Below are 17,936 nucleotides of genomic sequence, written 5' to 3'. Positions count from 1 at the left end.
CTTTCTTTGCAGAGACAGGTCAGGCCTCCAGAACTCTCCTGGGTCTTCAGTGGGTTCAAGAGAAGCGGAGGGGGGGCCTTCTGGCTATGCACTCGCTAACTTGATGGCTCATTGCTTTTAAGGAGCCTCCACCCTACCCGGTGATTAGTTGATGATGTCAAGTGAAGCTTATTCTTCTCGGTAAAGTCGTGAAGTGAACAGTGGTGAGCTTTCCATATAGAGGGAGAATGAGGACAAATACGGGGATTGCTAACTGGATATATCCAGCCCTGTCCAAGCTCCCCAGAGCTCAGATGGACAGCCATTGCAGTCCTGGCCTAGGGTCTCGACCCTCCCCCTCCCCCCTCTGATCCTCTCTCTTCCCCTCCCACAACTCCACAGAAGAGCCCCAAATGGGCTAAACTTAATTGGGTTTAAGAGGGTTAAAAATACCAACTCTGAAGCTTCCACTGCTTTGAGGAAAAGTAACCCAATCTAGTAAAACAAATCTAAGGGAATTGGGCCTCCTTTTCAAAATAGAACTCTAAAAATGTCAATTAATAATCATAGCTTCGCACAGATGTACAAAATCAAGGCTGTTTCTTGAGGAAAAATAGTGTTTTTCTTAATTACAAAAAAGCAACTAGGATTCCAGAGATAAAAGGATAATTTGATATTGGAAAATCATAATGATATTACATGTCATTTAATAGGTTAAATTCACCCCCACCCACACTCATATCTTGCCTTCATAAATGCAGAACAATATCTGATAAAATTCAACATCCATCCCTAATAAAAGCTTTTAGGAAAACAAAATAGTTCCTTAACAGGATAGAAAATATAGATTCAGACCTTTCCCCAGCAGGGTCAGCAGTAAAATGAAGGCCGCATTCCCACGGAAGTCAGGCAAGGCAGGAATGGACTCCTGCCCCAATCACTGTAGCTATTTAACGTTGTTCAGGAAATGCTAGTGAGTGCAATTAGATAACAAATTAAGAAGTAAATTGTGGGAAGGAGGAGGCAAAATAAGAATTACTTGCAACTGATACAACTTCCTATTTGGAAAGTCTAAGATAACAAAAGTTAAAAATGCAGAGCAGAGACTGGCACAGCACTGTAAATCACCTATGCTTCAATAAAACAATTGAAGAAAAAAATGCATTCATAGGTGTAAATATACAAAAGAGCAATGGTTTTCTTATATGCTAAGCATAGTCAGTCAGGATAAGCCCACCAATAAAGTTCAGGACCTGCATGAAGAAAATCATAAAACTACGATATGAAAGGAAATGAATAAATGGGACATTTCCCATGTCCCATTGATGGCAAGACCCAATGTTCTGAATATGGCAATTCTGTACAAATTCATCTATGAAATTAACACACACCATAGAAATTCTTTTTTCTTGAACTTGACAAAATTATTTTAAAGTTCATTGGGAAGAATAAATACCCTCCACTTGCCAAGACAATTTTGGAATAGAACAATAATAAATGAGCACTTGCAATACCAGTTATTAAAATGTATGATTAAAGCTGCAAAAATTAAGATAGTGCGATACCAGCATAGGAAAAGACAAATCAGTGGAGCAGAGTCAAGTCTGAAGATAAACCCAAGACTACAGGGATGGGCATTTCAAATCAGTGAAGAAAAGAATGTTTAATTCAATAAATGGCATAGATATCTGGTAAAAAAAAAAAAAATTAAATCTGGATCCCTACCCTTATACCTTACACTTAAATTCCAGATGGAATTATTTACATTTACTGTACACGTAAATGTAAAAAATAAAACCATAAAGGTAAAAGAAAATATAGGTGAATATTTTTAGAATCCCGGAATAGGGAGAGACTTCCTAAACATGAAATCAAAGGCAGTACCCTATTTGAAGGATAGTTTTAAAATACTTAAAAATGTTAAACTTCTGCATGGTAAGATACATATGCACACACACACACACACATAAGTAAAAAAATTTAAGAACCAGGGGAGCTTCCCTGGTGGCGCAGTGGTTGAAAGTCTGCCTGCCGATGCAGGGGACACGGGTTCGTGCCCCGGTCTGGGAGTATCCCCACGTGCCGCGGAGCAGCTGGGCCCGTGAGCCATGGCTGCTGAGCCTGCGCGTCTGGAGCCTGTGCTCCGCAACGGGAGACGCCACAACAGTGAGAGGCCCGTGTAGCGCAAAAAAAAAAAAAAAAAAATTTAAGAACCAAAACAGTGAACAAATAAAGGAAATTGCAGCCTATGACAAAAGGTTAAAATCTGTGGTACAGAAAGGACACTAGCAAATCAAAATGAATAGCCCAACTTAATAAAATTGGGCAAGGATGCAAACAAGTAATCTATAAAATAAGAACTACTAACATCCAATTAATAAATATATGAAAATATAGTCAATCTCATAAGTAATCAACACATGCCAATCAAGACACCAATGAAATACACATCAGGCTGGTAAAAGTGTTAAAAAGTATGTTCATATACCTATCATTGATGGTGGCATGAGGAAACAGGCATGGGTGGAAATCAGAATTGTTCCAGGACCACCTGGCGATACATTTGTCCAGGAATTATTTGTGGTAACAATTAGGGAGGAACACAAAAATATAAAAGGATACCAACATTGTTTATAAAAGGTAAAGCTTGGTGACAACCTAAATGTCTAACAATAAAGAACTGGTTTAATACTTTAGTGTTCCATACAGTGGAATAATATGTGCCTGTTAAAAAGGTACTAGATTATTCTCTACAGAAGATGTTAGCAATACACGGCTAAGTGAAAAGAGCAGTGCATGATCTGCTGTGTATGTGTGTGAACTTCTAAGGAGAGGAAAAATCCTGGAAGAATATATGCAAAATATGAACAATAGTTATCTACAGGTGAGGGGATAACCTCTACTTCTTTTTGTAATTTTCCCCTATGTTTTCTGATTTTTTTAAGCAAGTACAAATTTCTTTTATAATCAGAAGTCAGAAAAGTCTTACACAAAACAAAGGTAACAACTGTTTTGATGCATATGAGTTCAAATTTTTCCACCAATGGGTTGATCAAGATTCGATTCCATTCAAGGGGTGGGTGGTTTACACTCTATTGAGAAATAGACTCCAGTGTCCAAGACCAAAGAAAGGCAAAGAATCCTTCTGCTTCCTTCTCAAATTGTTATAAAGTGAGAAACTTTCAGAGTAAGCTACATGTGTTTTCTCACTCCTCCCCCACCTCCTCCTCTCCTTCGAGAAGAGACAGGAATCTCCCTTCAGATACCAAGTGACACAGGCAGCGATGGCAGGGCTGCCCCACCAAGGAGCAGGCCCCTTAGGAAGCAGGGGGAGAAAGAGGCGCACATACACAAAGCCCAGAGCCCAGCGCAGTGTTCCTGGTGGAGCACCAGCCCACACAGTTGCCGCAACCCGAAGCCATTGACACCCCACTGTCCATTATGATCGGTCCTCCTTCCCCATGGGAAAGCAATGCTAACCTGCAGGTACAAAAATGTGAGCTTTGCTTTACTGTTTTTCATTTCCACACCCAAGTGCAGAAGCACCCATACACTTGCATCGTCTGGGTACAGCCAATTCTACATTTCCCTGCATAAATCATTCCAATTAATATCAAACTCAAAAATCAAGAAGTTAAAAGCCTCCTGTTTGCCAGAAATGTTGCTACTACCTACACAGGTAGATGTCCTAAAAAGATAAAAATTCTTGATAGCTTCAGAAGAATCCTGCCTGAATGCCATCCCATCACATTATGGTTTGCTCCTGGCCTCTCTCTCTGAATCCCTCTTGTGGTTTGGTTTCCTTTTACATTTCATTTGTTGATACAATGGACTCACTATAGAGTCTGGATGTGAGATTTTACTTCTTGGTCCCTGTGATTATCTGTGGAAAGCAGCCTGTCTCCATACTTGAGGTTCTGAACTGGGAAGTGGGTGTCTGTAACGTCTGCCATGCAGTACTTCCTCACCGGAAGCTGGTGCCTAGCTATTTGGAAGCAAGCCTGTCCGAATATTGCTTGCACATTCCCAACCTCAACTGATCTGTGAGATGGCACATGTGCCAGGACCTCAGAAAGGAAGACAACAGACAATAGAGTCTTGACTCTTTAGGTTCTCAACCCAGCAAGAGATATATCATTATGCCTTGATGTCTCCATTACCTGGCCCCCAGCTCAGCCACTCTGAAATGGCAGAGACGTAAGGTGACCTACCCACGTCCACACAGCTAGGTCCAGGCCCAGATTAGCCAATTCCCACGACTGCATTCTTCCTCCCATCCCAGCCTGTACTGCCTCTGCCCAGTTCTTTGTGGAAAAGAGAAATAGTAAATAACCTACTAGGCACTAAACATTGAACAGGATATGTAAGTTTGATGGCAAAGCTATGCTGAGAACGTAGATTCTTTGAATCTTTGCATTCTGGGTTATGTTTATGACCACCTTAATTCAAACCCATCCTGTTTCAGATGAAGCCAACTCAAGAGAGCCAATGACTCGCCCAAGGACATCCTTAGAACCAGTTTTCAAATTCTAGCTTCAGTTCTGAGCACTGAACAAGATTAGAGGTGAAAGCAGAACACAGGCCTTAACTAAATGTAGAGACAGCCTTTTCCGTGTTTTTCTAATCCACTTACTCCCAGGCCCTCCTTTCCAGATGCATTGCCTCGGGGAGGGAAGAGACAGTTTAAAACAAGTAAGTTGCTGCTAAGCTTGAGGTTTCAAAATAGAGCTTTAAAAATGTAAAGCAGACCCTGAAATCCTCAAATTCTCTTAATTTGCCAGAGCTTCGTAGCAAGACCTGAGCTATAGGGAGAGAAACTGGAGGAGCTGTGTTTAGGGAACAGATACAGAGGTCTGAGAAGTGCAAGCGTTCTGGACTCTCCTATTAGAAACAGTCTTGGGCAGTCCCAGAGGCCGACCACTGCTGCCTGGCCCACAGCATGCCTGGAGCCTGTCTGAGCCTCTCTAGGGAAGTCGCCACACACACCAGGGCACCTGAGGAGCTGGGTAGCCACGCTGAGAAAAGGGTCTCAAGTGTTTGCCTAAGTTTCCACCCCTCCTAATGTTTCATCTGAGGACCAGGACCCAAGCTGGTATAGGGCACCCTGGGGGAGACCAGCAAGGTCAAAGGATGGCACGCAACACGGACAGCCCTTCCATGATGCCGGAAGAAGAGGTGAGGCTCTTGCCCACCAAGTAGATCACTCCCAGGAGAAAGAAAGGCAAAAGGAGAGACAGAGAGAACTCTGATTTTGTGACTATGTACCCAAAAGAGAATAAAACTTAACACAAAAGAGACTGAGAGACCCCAAATTGCCAAGATAAAGTTTGTCCACCAACAGCAGAAATGGTGGGGAGGGCAGGGGGGCTCAAGAGAACTCAGTTCTCTTTGGCTCAGAAAAGACAATGAGCAAACCAGGAAGACACAGGAGGCTGTTGTCTGGTTAGTGGATGCCTCCTCTACCTGCCACTCAGGTCACGGCACTCGCAGTGACCCAGAGTGACTAGTGACGGTGCTCCAGCATCAGGTTTCCAGCTGTTTCTCTCCGGGCTCAACCTCTGTACACTGCTGGCATGAGAGTAAGGCTGCAATGACCACAGATCCTACTCACACATGCCACATGCGCCATCAACACATCATTTTTCCAGCTTTTACGGAGTGAGCCACTAATTCATACAGTCTGGTGTTTGTCACCAAAGACCACGAAGAACGGCAGGGTTGAGCTGTCCAGCTCTTACCAAACAGCCCCTGCCTGACTCCCTCAGCCCTCCTGGGGCAGGCGTTCCTGGACAGCGCTTTGAAGTTTGGGAGCAAGCAGGGCACTGAGAAAACATGACTCAGGTCAGAGGTGCAGACTGTCTCTTTCACACTGGGAACCCCCGCTTCGGTGGGCAATGCTCAGCAGACAAGCATCCTGTGGCTGGCCATGGGTATGAATTGCAACACCCACGGGGGAAAGCAGCTGTTTGCTTGTCATTCTGCTTATTTTCATTAAAACAGCAATGGTACAAAACTACTGTAGAATTACGACAGCATAGGGATTTAAGTCATTTTTATATGTTTTTTTAAGTTATTTTTAAGATCTAATTTTTGCCTCTTACGATTTATTGCGGTGTTTTTGGGCATTACGTACACCGAATAGATTTCTGAATCCCATTGGGAACCACCATATAAACAGCTCGTCTTTGTAAAGACAAGGCCTCTCTCTATTAGCACACAGGGTGACAAACGTTCATGTAAACACAATTCATTTCTCTGGGCATTAAAATAGACGACTGGAATTAAGACCAAGTGAACGGTGCCACTGATCACATTGTTGCCGCTATACGTGTTCCGTGTGAGGTTTTGGGTACTGGCTTCTAGAACATCCACTGAGCAGGGCCTATGGGGCTGATCCTGACGATAAGAAATACGTGTTGAAATAATCTATCTTTTACAAAGAATATTTAGTATACAGTTATCTTATAGGTTGAACTCCAGAGAGAGTTCAGAGCTCTTTCTCTTCAAAGGGGAGAAAAATGAGAGAAATTGTTGTCATACTAATCTGTCTCTCATTTTGTCAAACTCTGCCTTTGGGAATATCCTGTCTGTAGTTCTAAATGGGTGGATCGAATGAACAGCTGCTGGTTTTGCCTGTCTGGCACCTATTGCCTCTTTGGGGTGATAAACAGCACACCTTGAATTTCCTTTTGGAAACCATTCCTTCCTCACTCTGAGTTTACGTAATTCCAGGCGGGCGACCCCACATCCCAGGCCCAGAGGTTGGATGTGACCCAGCTGTGCCACAGTGACTGAGTTCAGGGACAGGCACAAAATTCTGTGTTCTGAAGCCTGAAGCCTGGGGCTTTTGCTGGAATCACTAGGAAAGGGGAACTGTCTTTCCACAGGGCTTGCTGAATTGGCAGGATGGAAGTCCGAACTGCTGGCAGCTATCTTACCACCGTTCAGAGACAGCCTGCGGGTGAATGAAGCCAAAGCAGAGGAGAGCAAGGCTGGGCCAGGGAGAGAGGAAGGCACTGACCACCTGTATCCAGAGATCCCTAACACTAGAGTGACCCCAAAGGCGGTGGAAATGGCAACCTATGAAGTTCTCATTTTTACTAAGCCAGTCCAAGTTTGGGTTCTGTTCCTTACAACCAAGAGGCTTGATTAAAACAGCTGTGGACCCACAAATGGGATCTTTTTCAATTGGAAGGATGAAGGTTCTGGATAGCTACTGGAAAATACAGGATAGGTTTGGCCAGGTCCATGATTTCTGAAGGTATTCCTCACCAAGCTTCATAAAAACAAACCAGAAGCCAGAGCTAGAACCCAAGAGTAGAGACAATGGTGGCTTCGGGGCCAAATCCAAGAGAGCCATGCAAAACACAGGGTCTCTTACTACTGGCAAAAACCCAAGGAGTCCTCGTCAACAACCATTCATGGTGCAACTCCAAGCACCTAGAAACATAGTAGGAAAACTTCAGAGTAACCTTGGACTAAGTTAACTAACTCCAATTCCTCCTATAAAATGAGAATAAGAGTACCTTCCTATCGCATAGGACTTCTGCGAGTTTAAATGTAACAATGTGTGTAAACCATCTGGCTTGGAACTTGGAGTGTAATACATGCTGGATGCTTCATTATTGTCACTATCAATAGCATTATTACTAGTATTAATAATTTATAATTATTATTACTATCAACACTATTATTATCCACAACATTCACAGTACCTGCTGTCAACATCTAGCACACCTCTTTGCATGTAACAGTTACTCGATAACAAGTATTATTTAAATGAATGAGCTGCTGCTGGATTAATGTGGAACTGTAAACAAAAATTCTAAGCACCTCAAGGGCTTCTGGCCAACACATGTAGATTATTTTTAATTGTAATACTTAGTATATGGAGACACTGTGCTAAATGCATTAAATACCTCATCTGAATTAAGTTTCATAAAAACTCTATGAATATATAATTACTGAACTCCATTTTACAGATGGGAAAACTGAGGCTCAGAGAGTTCTCATAATTAGAAAGTGGCAGAGGCAGGATTCAAACACAGGTCGGAGGGACCCCTAAGCCGGTGTTCTACTGGCTCTACCTACTGTCTCCCTGCTGAAGGTAGAGACCTCTCTGGAGACCCCTCATCTTCAAGTTCCTTAGGGTGGCCTGGTTTCCTTCTCACAGGCCTTACTCTGCTTTTCTGACTGCCTCTGTCTCATCAAAGCTGGCTCCCTGGAAGGGAGAGATGGTAAAAATCTCCATCTCTCTGATGAAAGAGGATCTGTAAGATTCCTTCCAGTTATTAAATGTCCATAATTCTCAGGCAGGATTTTTGTGCTTTTGTCTATTGCCTGCCTCACTGCCCCACTTCGGTTCAAGTCAGGTCCTCTGGGAGGCACTTCTAAAACAACGGAGACTCGCCATGGAAAAACGTTCACACTTTGTTTAATACAAAATACTGCTGCCTGCTTTTCAAATCCTTGTCATTAGTTTTGTATGACTTAAGCTCCCGTCTCTTTATTTTAATCTATTTAAATAAAGTCCTCACTTCAAAAAAAAACAAAAAAAGGGCTCAATCAGGGCCGAATTCCATTCTGCTGTTCAAATTTGCGATCATTTTCAATTTTGGTTAAAAAAAAAAATTCACATGCCCAGTGGTCCTGGGCTTAGATGGTGAGCTTACTGGTTCTTGCAGCTCTAGAACCTTCAGATTTCAGATCCAGATGTTCAATGCTCATCTCAAGACTCGAAAGGCTGATAAACTGAGATTACAAGGGAAGCCTGCGGGTGCACCGTTGTAAACATGGGCTTTAATCACAAATAGAAAGGATGCCTTGGAAAATCCCACGCATGAAAAATGGATGCCTCTCACTCCCTTACTGGGAAAGGCATTCTTTATGAATAATAACTAACGTTAGTCCTATTATTTGCTGAGGGGACCATTTGAGGCTGGGATAAGACAAATGTCTACTCCTGGCCTTAAAGCACCAAAAAGGTATTAAAGTTTCGGGAGGGCTCCAGGAAGGGAGGAGTAGGAAATCCCACAAGCAATGGCCTTGGCCGCTCCCATAATAAAAGGGCAGAGCTTCCCCCACCCCCACCCCCCCCACCCCCCCACCCCCCCCACCCCCCACCCCCCCGACTGACTCCCCCTCTGCCCTTTCACTCCATTAATTTGGTTAATGCAAAGCAGCTCTTTAAACCAAGGTTAAAACAAAACAAAAAAATGTTAACCAGATTGAAAAATCCTCAGGAGACCATGGGGGAAAGGAATCCAAACCTAAGAACTGCAAAGAATTCACAGTGAAGGAAGATCTCCATTTGGCTAAGCTCCGGCCTGGAGCACTTCAACTTCCAAGGACCCCATGTCCTCATTGTGCTGCTGAGGAAACTGAGGCTCTGGTAGCTTCTACGCTCTGCCCAACGTTACGTGCCTGCCAAGGCAGAGAGCCAGACTTTGAACCCTGGTGGTGTGCTTCCAAACCCTCCAGAGCACCCCCAATGCTTCAATGGAACAATCCTCATCTATCTGAGAGGGTTAAAAAAAAAAAGCATTCACTTTTTTACAGACAAAATGATGGATGTGATGACCTCTCAAGGTCACTTCCAACATCCAAATTCTATTCTTTTGATACTAACAACTGCTTACACCAAATGCTCTGAGTTGGGCTTAGGCCTGTGACTAACTTCCCAACAAAAAGTGGGGCAGAGCAAGAGACAGGACTGCTCAAAGACCACAGCAGAGGATCCCATTTCTTTCCCTTTTTAACTGTCTGTGGGCTTTTCTCCTTCCTTTGCCCCTCCTTTTTGCATGTGTTGCATAGAAACAGAAACTGCCTTTGTACCAATTACTAGGCACTAATTTACGCTCTTCAGTGGGGGCGGGGCTTGCTGGAGAAACATTAGGAAAAGGTGGGAGGGTCGGACGTGGGGGAGGATTCTAGCAGCAGAGGCCTGGAATGCTGCAAGCTCTTTCTCCAAGCCTGAGAACAGACAAGAGGAGGAAAGAAAATTTAAAAAGTAACTGGAAAAAATTTTTGGAAGACTAACAAAATTGACAAAGCTGGCTTTTCTTTTCTTTTTTTTAAATCAAGTATGCTCACGATCATAAGGCATTCTGAAATCAAAATGATGGTCAAGAAATCCGACTCTAACCAGGGCACCACGTCAGGTTGCTTTAGGGGCTCCTGAACGAGTGAATACTGGGAAATCACCCACCCACTTTTTTTCTCAATGAGCTTTTTAAGGAAGACCATTGTCAGCCACTTTCCCAATATGTCACATGATGTTTCTCCCTGGGAAGTTAAATCGGGGAATTTCCCACAGACATTGCAGAATGACTAGTTCCTAGGATAAGCGTCAACAGTTGAGCCAGGAATGTATATCTGACCCTTATGTTCAGAGTCTCAAGAATTGATTTCCCTCAGGTTACATCTTTGCGTCTGAAGGTAATGGGGTGTTACCGTCAAAACAGCACGCTGTGGACTCTGGTACCTCCCTCCCTGACCCAGGCTCCACTTGCATTCCTCCCCTCTCTCTTCTCACCACTCACAGATTTGAGAGGAAAATCACGGGAAACAATGGTTTCAATCTGTAATTCTACCCCACTTGTATTTTCTGTTGTGAGACAGTAATCCCGCCAGCAGCAGCAGTTCTTCTAAGGCAACCCCGCTTTGTCTTGCTAGGGCAGCTAGGTGCAGGATGATGAAGGATGGGGTGGGGGGGGAGGGAAGTGAGGAGGGAGCAACTGGTCCTTCCTACCTCCAGGACCAGGAATAACGAGCTGTTAGGCCCCCTCACAGGCCTCAGTCCCCAGGGTGAGATTACAGCAGTGAGCTGGGGCTCAAGCAGCTGTGGGTCATCTTTCCTTGGAAGCAAGGGAGCCTCTAGCCTCTTGTCTGAAACCCAGAAGCAAACCCTGCAGGACATCTTTGCAATTCTTAGACTCCTATCATCCTCCACAGCTAGAGCCTGTTTGCAGTCCTTTGCTCTCATTTTTTCCCGACAGGTTACATGAGCCTGGGTCTAGACAGTCTCACTGGGGATGGGGATGGGGGTGAAATCGCCCCCACAGGGCAAAGATTGTCTCTTTGGCAGGTTATAAAAGTCTTAGCTATTACAATGGTTTGTGGCCTTATAAAGGGGCACAGTACATAAGCAGCTCTACGGTATGTCTGTGGTACTAAAATGTCAGGGGGAGGACAATTATGGGGAAAAAATGGCTAATCTCCTTAGGGGAGAGAAAGTGGAAGAAAAGGTGGCAAAACGATGATCTATGCAGGCCCCACTCAGACTTAATTGTAAATACATCTTGGATGAAGCATGTCAGGCTATGAAATACCACTCTACATCACTTTGGGGAGCATTATGGAAAGAAGAAGGGGGCAGAGAGGTGGTTTCCTTCAGGACCAAGGCACAGGGCCTCCCTTCTACTCAGGAAGAGAAGAGCAAGTGGGAAAGACTGGGCAGGGGCGAATTAATGGGCTGCCCAGAGGCCATTTCAACACCCTGCCCTGTCCCTCAACCCCTGCCTCCTGGGTAACGGAAGTGGGTTCTTCTCATACCTCTGATGGTACTAGACTCTCCCGAACCAAAAAGTTGACTCTAAAGCTTTCTGTAGCAATTAAGGAAGAAGAGTTCACGAGGCACAGAGCAGGCCTGGCTCCTGTATAAGCAAACTTTTAAAACTTTAGTCTCAGGGAAGGAAATCCGCCTGAGTTAGAGCTAGCCAGTGATGGACGTTGCTAGAGGGGCCAGAAAATCTATTTCCTGTTTGGAGGATAACTTCCATGGTGGGAGCTACCCAGGTCCCCTCCACCAGATATTATAGGTAGCCCAGAGAAATGTTCAAACAGGATAAAGAGAAACAGAAGCAGCCACTGCTGGCTGCTTTTGCAGCTCTTGTCTTTCCTTGTTTTTCATGAACTTCCTTCTGCCCTATTAAAAAAGTACGTTGTTTTAAAATTTTTCCCACAAAACTGGGGTGTGCTGATTGGGATTTAGGGCTTTCTGGTTTGCAGAATCCTGTAAGCAGTGCCCTTAAGCTCAACCCACTGTCACCATTTGGGGACAGCTGATTTAAGTCCCTCCAAAAAGATAGTAAAATTGTACCCGGCATGGAAGTGAGGCCTAAGGTTTCTATCACTGCGATGGCAACCTAGCATGACTCTACATCAGCTGGTTCTGATGACTTTTGAGCTGGAATTTGGATGCAGTTGTTTACCTCTCCAAAAGATTCCCCCATGTGTCTATGTGTGCGTGGGTGTGCCTGTGTGCATGCGCAGGGTGACCACAAAGTTAGGAAACTTGGGATAATCCTTTTTTCTTTTTTCTTTTCGCGGTCCTAGAGAGGCTGAGGGGACGTGGGAGAGGGTCTGGGGAGTCAGTGGGTTTGGGTGCGGGTTTGTGGAGGCCAATTTGGGGTGTGTGCTCAGAGGTGGGGGGTGGCGTGTGGATGTGAGGTGTGCCAAGATAAACTTAAAGTGGGTTGCATTTTCAAATAATAAGCTCAGTATGTTTTCAGGAAAAGTACTCCAATGGGTCTAATACTTAATCAGAAACAATAAATACACTCTAAAGTGTCCAAAAGGTCTGGAGACAGAAAAGTTCATATTCCTTGTACTTTTTCTCAGATTAACCATGGATCCACTGCTTAAATTTTAGAGGTACATCACCTGAGAAGACATCTGATCTAGAGGGTGAAGAAAAACAAACTGAACACAGTATTAGAAAATGTAAAGTACTGTACTACTTAAAAATAAGTTTCTTCTATGTTTCCCGATTTTAAGCTCTGCCCAGTACACACAAACTATTATCTTTGCACAAGAATCCAAGTTCAGAGATAGTACCCTATCTTGTGGATTGAGAAACTGAGGCTCAAATAGAGAAGAGACTGCAAACTTAAATGCCAACAGAGACCATGTAAATGATTAAAATAAGGGACACTGCCTCATATAAAGAACCGTCAGTTCAAGCCAATTGTTGCTGGGCAGGAATTCAGACGCAGTATTGCCAGTTCATTCGATTTTTCCAGAGAAGCCAGAAATCTGGATTTGTGTGGAAATCCTGATTTTTCCATGTTAGTAACAAAATCTTTACAAACCCTGTGCTAGTCAAGCCAAACAAATTTGCAAAGCAAATTCCGCAGCAGACCTCTAGTTTACAAACTCTGAACTAGGTTAACATCTCACAACTGGGAAACAGAAGGACAAATCTGAACCCACCTCAGTCCACCTCAAAGGGGTCTTTTCTCTTAGGATACTCTAGAAATAACTGCACTGAACTAAACACAATTTTAAGTGTCTCAACTTCTAAAGCCACTGGTTCTGGAACTTCCCAGGTGGTCCAGCGGTTAAGACTCTGCGCTTCGATCCCTGGTCAGGAAAGTAAGATCCCGCATGCCATGCAGCGTGGCCAAAACAAATAAATATATAAATAAAGCCACTGGTTCTATAAAAGTGGCATCTGTATGAGACTCTAGGAGGACAGGAGCAAGCAGCAGGAGGGATTCTGGTTGGGCCACATTGTGCAGGGGGGGTGTGGCTGGAATTTTAGTTCTTAAAAAGTCTTCACAAAATACAGACATTCCAATTGCTATCTCTTGACCATCTTCTGGGTTTAATACCAGCAAAAAATAGAAAAATTTTAAAAAAAATTTTCAATCAAGATGCTACCCCACCCTAAAGACAATCTAACTGGAAGCTGAATGGGAAACTTCCAAATGCATGAGACCTCCTACGAGCCTCTTATTTAGAGTATCCCTTGCACACACCTTCTCTAGCAGGAGTACACTTCTGACAGTCTTTACAGAGGCTGAGGTTTTTGTCCAACCATGTCCTAGCATTACAGAGCCCCCAAACATAAATAAGACACCTGCAATTAACCACATCACTAGTTTCAAAAGACTGACTGTAGCATATAAAATGGGATTAACACTTCACTTCGTTTTCCACTCTGGACTGTGTAAAAGGTTCTCCTGAAACAACTGAGCTCACTTGCCTCATGGAGAATTAAAGAGCAGCGTGCGTGCACGCACACATTAGCAGCCATTTCTATATGCCTGAGAAAATCACTCAGCAGAACGGCCCAGAATGCTCTTCTGAGTTGGACAGACTCAGGGAGCTAACAGAGAAGCTCCGCAGGCCTCCCCAACTGCACAACTGGGCAGGTCCCTGAAGGAGAAAGTGCCTTTGCTCAAGGTGGCAGTGGGTGTCCCTGTGAGCTGAACTCTGGGAACATGGCTGACACAGCCAGGCCCGCCCAACAGCTGTTGGTGAGTAACACCCTCTGGTTAATATACCCCTACTTCACCCTGGGAGCCTCGCTAAAGGTCACATCCCCCAAGCCAGGCACATCAACCTTACAGACACAAACTTTAAAATGTGCTGTTTTACGGCAACCTAGATGACAACCGCAAAGAGAACCTGATTTTGCATTAACCATGAGGAGGAAATTCAGCTTTACTCCTGTGCCAGCAGCCACCTCCACAAGAAGCACTTTCCAAAGGAAATAAAATATGAGATGCAGTTACGTGGCCTCTCTTTAAATAAGCAAAACCAAACCAAACCAGCCAATGATCATTTTGAAACCACAGGCCCAGGGCCTCATCTTAAAAGTACCAACAATTACACCAAAAAACGACAATACTTTCCAAGTAACTCCAACAACCTCCTCTTAAACATGGTGTTATAGGACAGAGGGAAAGGAGTTCATGAGAGGACCAAGCACTGTGCTTCCTTATCAGAACAGCAGCTGTAAAGGAACCTTATTAAAGATGGGGAGACAGCATGGTCAAGTGTGAATGCTTTCCAACTTTTTCTGAATATGTGAAACAGAACCAACAGAATTGGCTGACCAAGGTTCCTATAAGTCTCCAAAGCCCATTTTATACTGCAGATGTCTTACCAGCCACATGCATCTGATCAGCCCTGCCTTTGGCTCTCCCTGGGAGAGACCCTTCCACGGGGCCTCCAGAACATCCCAACGTTCATTATCATCAGCCTTGACCTCCGGCAAGAACCACACCTCCTCACTAACTGCTCTATTCAGGGTGGCGGGTGCGACCTAAATCACGTGGGAAAAAATCCACTCTGAAATCTCATTAAAAAAGCTAACTAGTTGTGAAGTTAACCAACCATCACTTGATCAAACTTCTCTGCTGCCTGAAGCAGTGTTATTTTAAACCTCTCTGGGGACTCTTGGCCAAATTTAAAACCACCTTGGCAGGCCCTGAAAAGTAGCAAGCATACAGCTAACCGAGCCCTTAGTCATCCCTAAAAGGTTCCATATAATGTGCGCCGCTTCTCCAGGTTTCGGCCACTTCGCGGCAATCCCACAAGACAGTAAAATAAAAGATACGCCATTTGACTGTGCCCCCCAACCCCCGCCAGCGTCTGTCCAAGTGGGGTGGCCCCAGAGTCGCCGGGTGCGGGAGTCCTGGGGGGGGCGGGGCGGGACAGGGGAGGGGCGGCACCACTCCCCATGAAGCCACGCACATCGGCTGGCACTCGGCACTCACTCTGCCCGCCAGGTTAAGGCTCTCCGTGGCTTCTAGAGGCTGGGGACGATTAAGGAGTGAGCTTTCCGTCTCTAACCGGTTCAATCATTTTAAAGAGTTAAACAGCATCTCATCCTAAGTATTTGCACCCTTTCGGCCGAGCGTGGTGTCCTTTAACGCCCAGGAAAAGGCTGCCCGGCCAAAGGTTAACTAACCCGAGAGTTGGGTGGGAGAGGGAGACGCCGCTAACCTGTATGCACTCTGTAATGGGCTTTGAGATGGGAGGATTTTCCATAGACTTTCCCACAGCCACTGTAGGGGCACTTGTGCCTCTTTTCGGAGGCGTGTTTCCCCTTCGCAGCCACTCCAGGGTGGAGGAGGGAGAGCGGGCTGGGCGCGCTGCCAGGATCCTGTCTCTCCTCCGGGCTGTGGGAAGGACTCGACCCAGATTCGGTGGTCACGTCGCTGTCGGATCCCATATCCTCATCTGGACTCTCCAGGCTGTCGCTGCACACCGAGGGGGTCTGGATAGGTCGATACTTGTTCAGGTCCAACAAGCTCTTGGCGATGGTGACCAGCGTGCAGTAATCCTTCCAGGTGTCCCCCGGGTCACCATGCTCCTTGGTCACCTCGCGCTCAGGTAGTCGCAGCCGCTCGGCGTCCGGAGCGCCCCCATGCTCCGGCACCGCAGCGCGGTTCGAAATGGAAACCAGACACTGGGCAGCCACGAAGTCCATGTAGGCGGCCGCGGACATGGTGCGGGCGACAGCAGCCCCGGAGGCGCGGCCAAACTTGGCGGTGGCTGCGGAGGTTCAGCTCGCCGTGCCCTGGCCTCGGACGACGAGCGCGGCGCGGCGCGGCGCAGCGGCCAAGGGGGCGGGGGCGCGGGCGCGGGGCGCTTCCGACTCGCAGGAGCGCCGAGGCGACCTCAGCCCCTCATCTTTACGTAACCGGCAGCGCCTCCGCACGCAGCATCCACGGCCCCGGGCTCCGCCGCGCTGCCGCCTCTCGCCGCCTCCGGTGCCCAGAGCCGGGCGCAATCCGCCCGACGGGCGCGCAGTCTGCTCCGAGCCGGCTCCCCTGGAAAGATGCCACACGTGGCGGTCGTCGCAAGTTTATTCGACCGAAAACGCCCCGAGGCGCTGGGAGAGGAAACTGCAAGAGAGGTACACGCCCTCGGCCGCCTTTTCAGTCCAGCCAAAGCCCTAGGACATTCACCCAACCACCCGGACGTGGGTGGCAAGGGCCGGACCAAGCGCCAGGTCTAAGAGACACTTTTCCCCCAGTCCACTGACGGCTTCTGAGCCCCTGCTCTTGCCGGTCCGCACCGTTCCGGCATTCTCTCGCTCAGTAACAATTTCGCAGAATCCCATCACGTCACAATCCAAACCCCCTCCAATTGGCCAGTGGGGAGGGTGATTCAACTCTGTTTACTTTCTTCCTCTGCCAGTCAGAACAGTCTTTCGGTGGAGAGGTGCGTCTAGAACTGAGGCGTGCGGCCAATCCGACAGTTCTGTTTCGATGCCTCGTGCTACCTCTACAGCCTCGAACGCTGACATTTAAAAGGGTAACAGCCGGGAGGCTGGAAAGGAGCAGCCGCGCATCTCTGGGAGTGTCTCTCAATCCCTTAGCCGGTCCAGGCCTCTTGGCTCACGTTCCAGCTTGCGGAGCTGTGGGATACACCTTCCCTACTCGGTTGCGTTCCTTCTTACGACAAAAGAGAACTTCAGTTTCATTTTCCAGCTCGCAAACAGTTAAGTGACTTCCTGCAAACGCTACAGTCCCAGCAACCAGTCTTCCAATCAAAAGTAAGTTGGTTGATGTCACTGACATTGGCTCAGCCAATCAGAAGGGCATTCCGAAGGCCAGCGCTGCACACTTGTAAACGCGAAGAGCTGTAGTGAAACTGAACACATCCTTGTACTTTGTGTTGCTGATGGGAAAATCGAGATATGTATGGGAGGGCAGTGGTGATAAATAAATGCAAAGTGAGTCAATAATTTAAAAAAACAACAACTAAATATGTCAGGCCAAGTTGCTCAAGAATAAACACAAATGAGAAAGCATCAATTCGTTTTTCCGTTTCGGGATGCAGCATACTTTGGGGCAGATTTTTAATAATTCTTCCACCCAATACATTAACTATGACTAATTCATCTTAAAAATGCAGAGCTGACAAAAGTTCTGTTTTAAAGCATAGTCCTTCTTCTGTCTGGCTAGTCTTACTTTGAAACGCTTCATCTTTTCTTTTGTGATACCTCAATTCCTCTCCTTCCCTCGTGCAATTTATTCTAAGGAAGCTGTTTTTGTTTTGTTTTGACGCTATTGTAACCTCCCTAAAATAAATGGAGACAAAAATCCCTGCATAACTTTTAAAACTTTAAAAACAACATTCTTAGCTCATTTTCTTTCCACAGACTCCTGTGGGATGTTAGGGCGTGTATCCCTTCCCTCACTTAACAGATATGAAGA

General features: G+C 45.9%; 1 protein-coding gene across 2 annotated transcripts in view; it reads right to left on the bottom strand.

Moving 5' to 3' along the window:
* The window catches only part of KLF9 (KLF transcription factor 9), a 29,535-nt gene extending 12,795 nt beyond the window's left edge, over positions 1-16,740 (bottom strand). For both annotated transcript variants that reach the window (XR_009519870.1, XM_060014640.1), the window contains exon 1: positions 15,715-16,740. Coding sequence is in view for 1 of the 2 variants with exons in the window: in XM_060014640.1 (XP_059870623.1) it covers positions 15,715-16,219 (505 nt within the window). In the remaining variant the exon portion in view is untranslated. The remainder of the gene's footprint in view (positions 1-15,714) is intronic.
* Between the last annotated feature and the right edge of the window lie 1,196 nt (positions 16,741-17,936).

Source organism: Delphinus delphis, chromosome 6, assembly GCF_949987515.2.
Source record: "Delphinus delphis chromosome 6, mDelDel1.2, whole genome shotgun sequence".
In the NCBI taxonomy this organism is placed as follows: Eukaryota; Metazoa; Chordata; class Mammalia; order Artiodactyla; family Delphinidae; genus Delphinus; species Delphinus delphis.
This window is presented reverse-complemented; position numbering and strand designations above follow the sequence as displayed.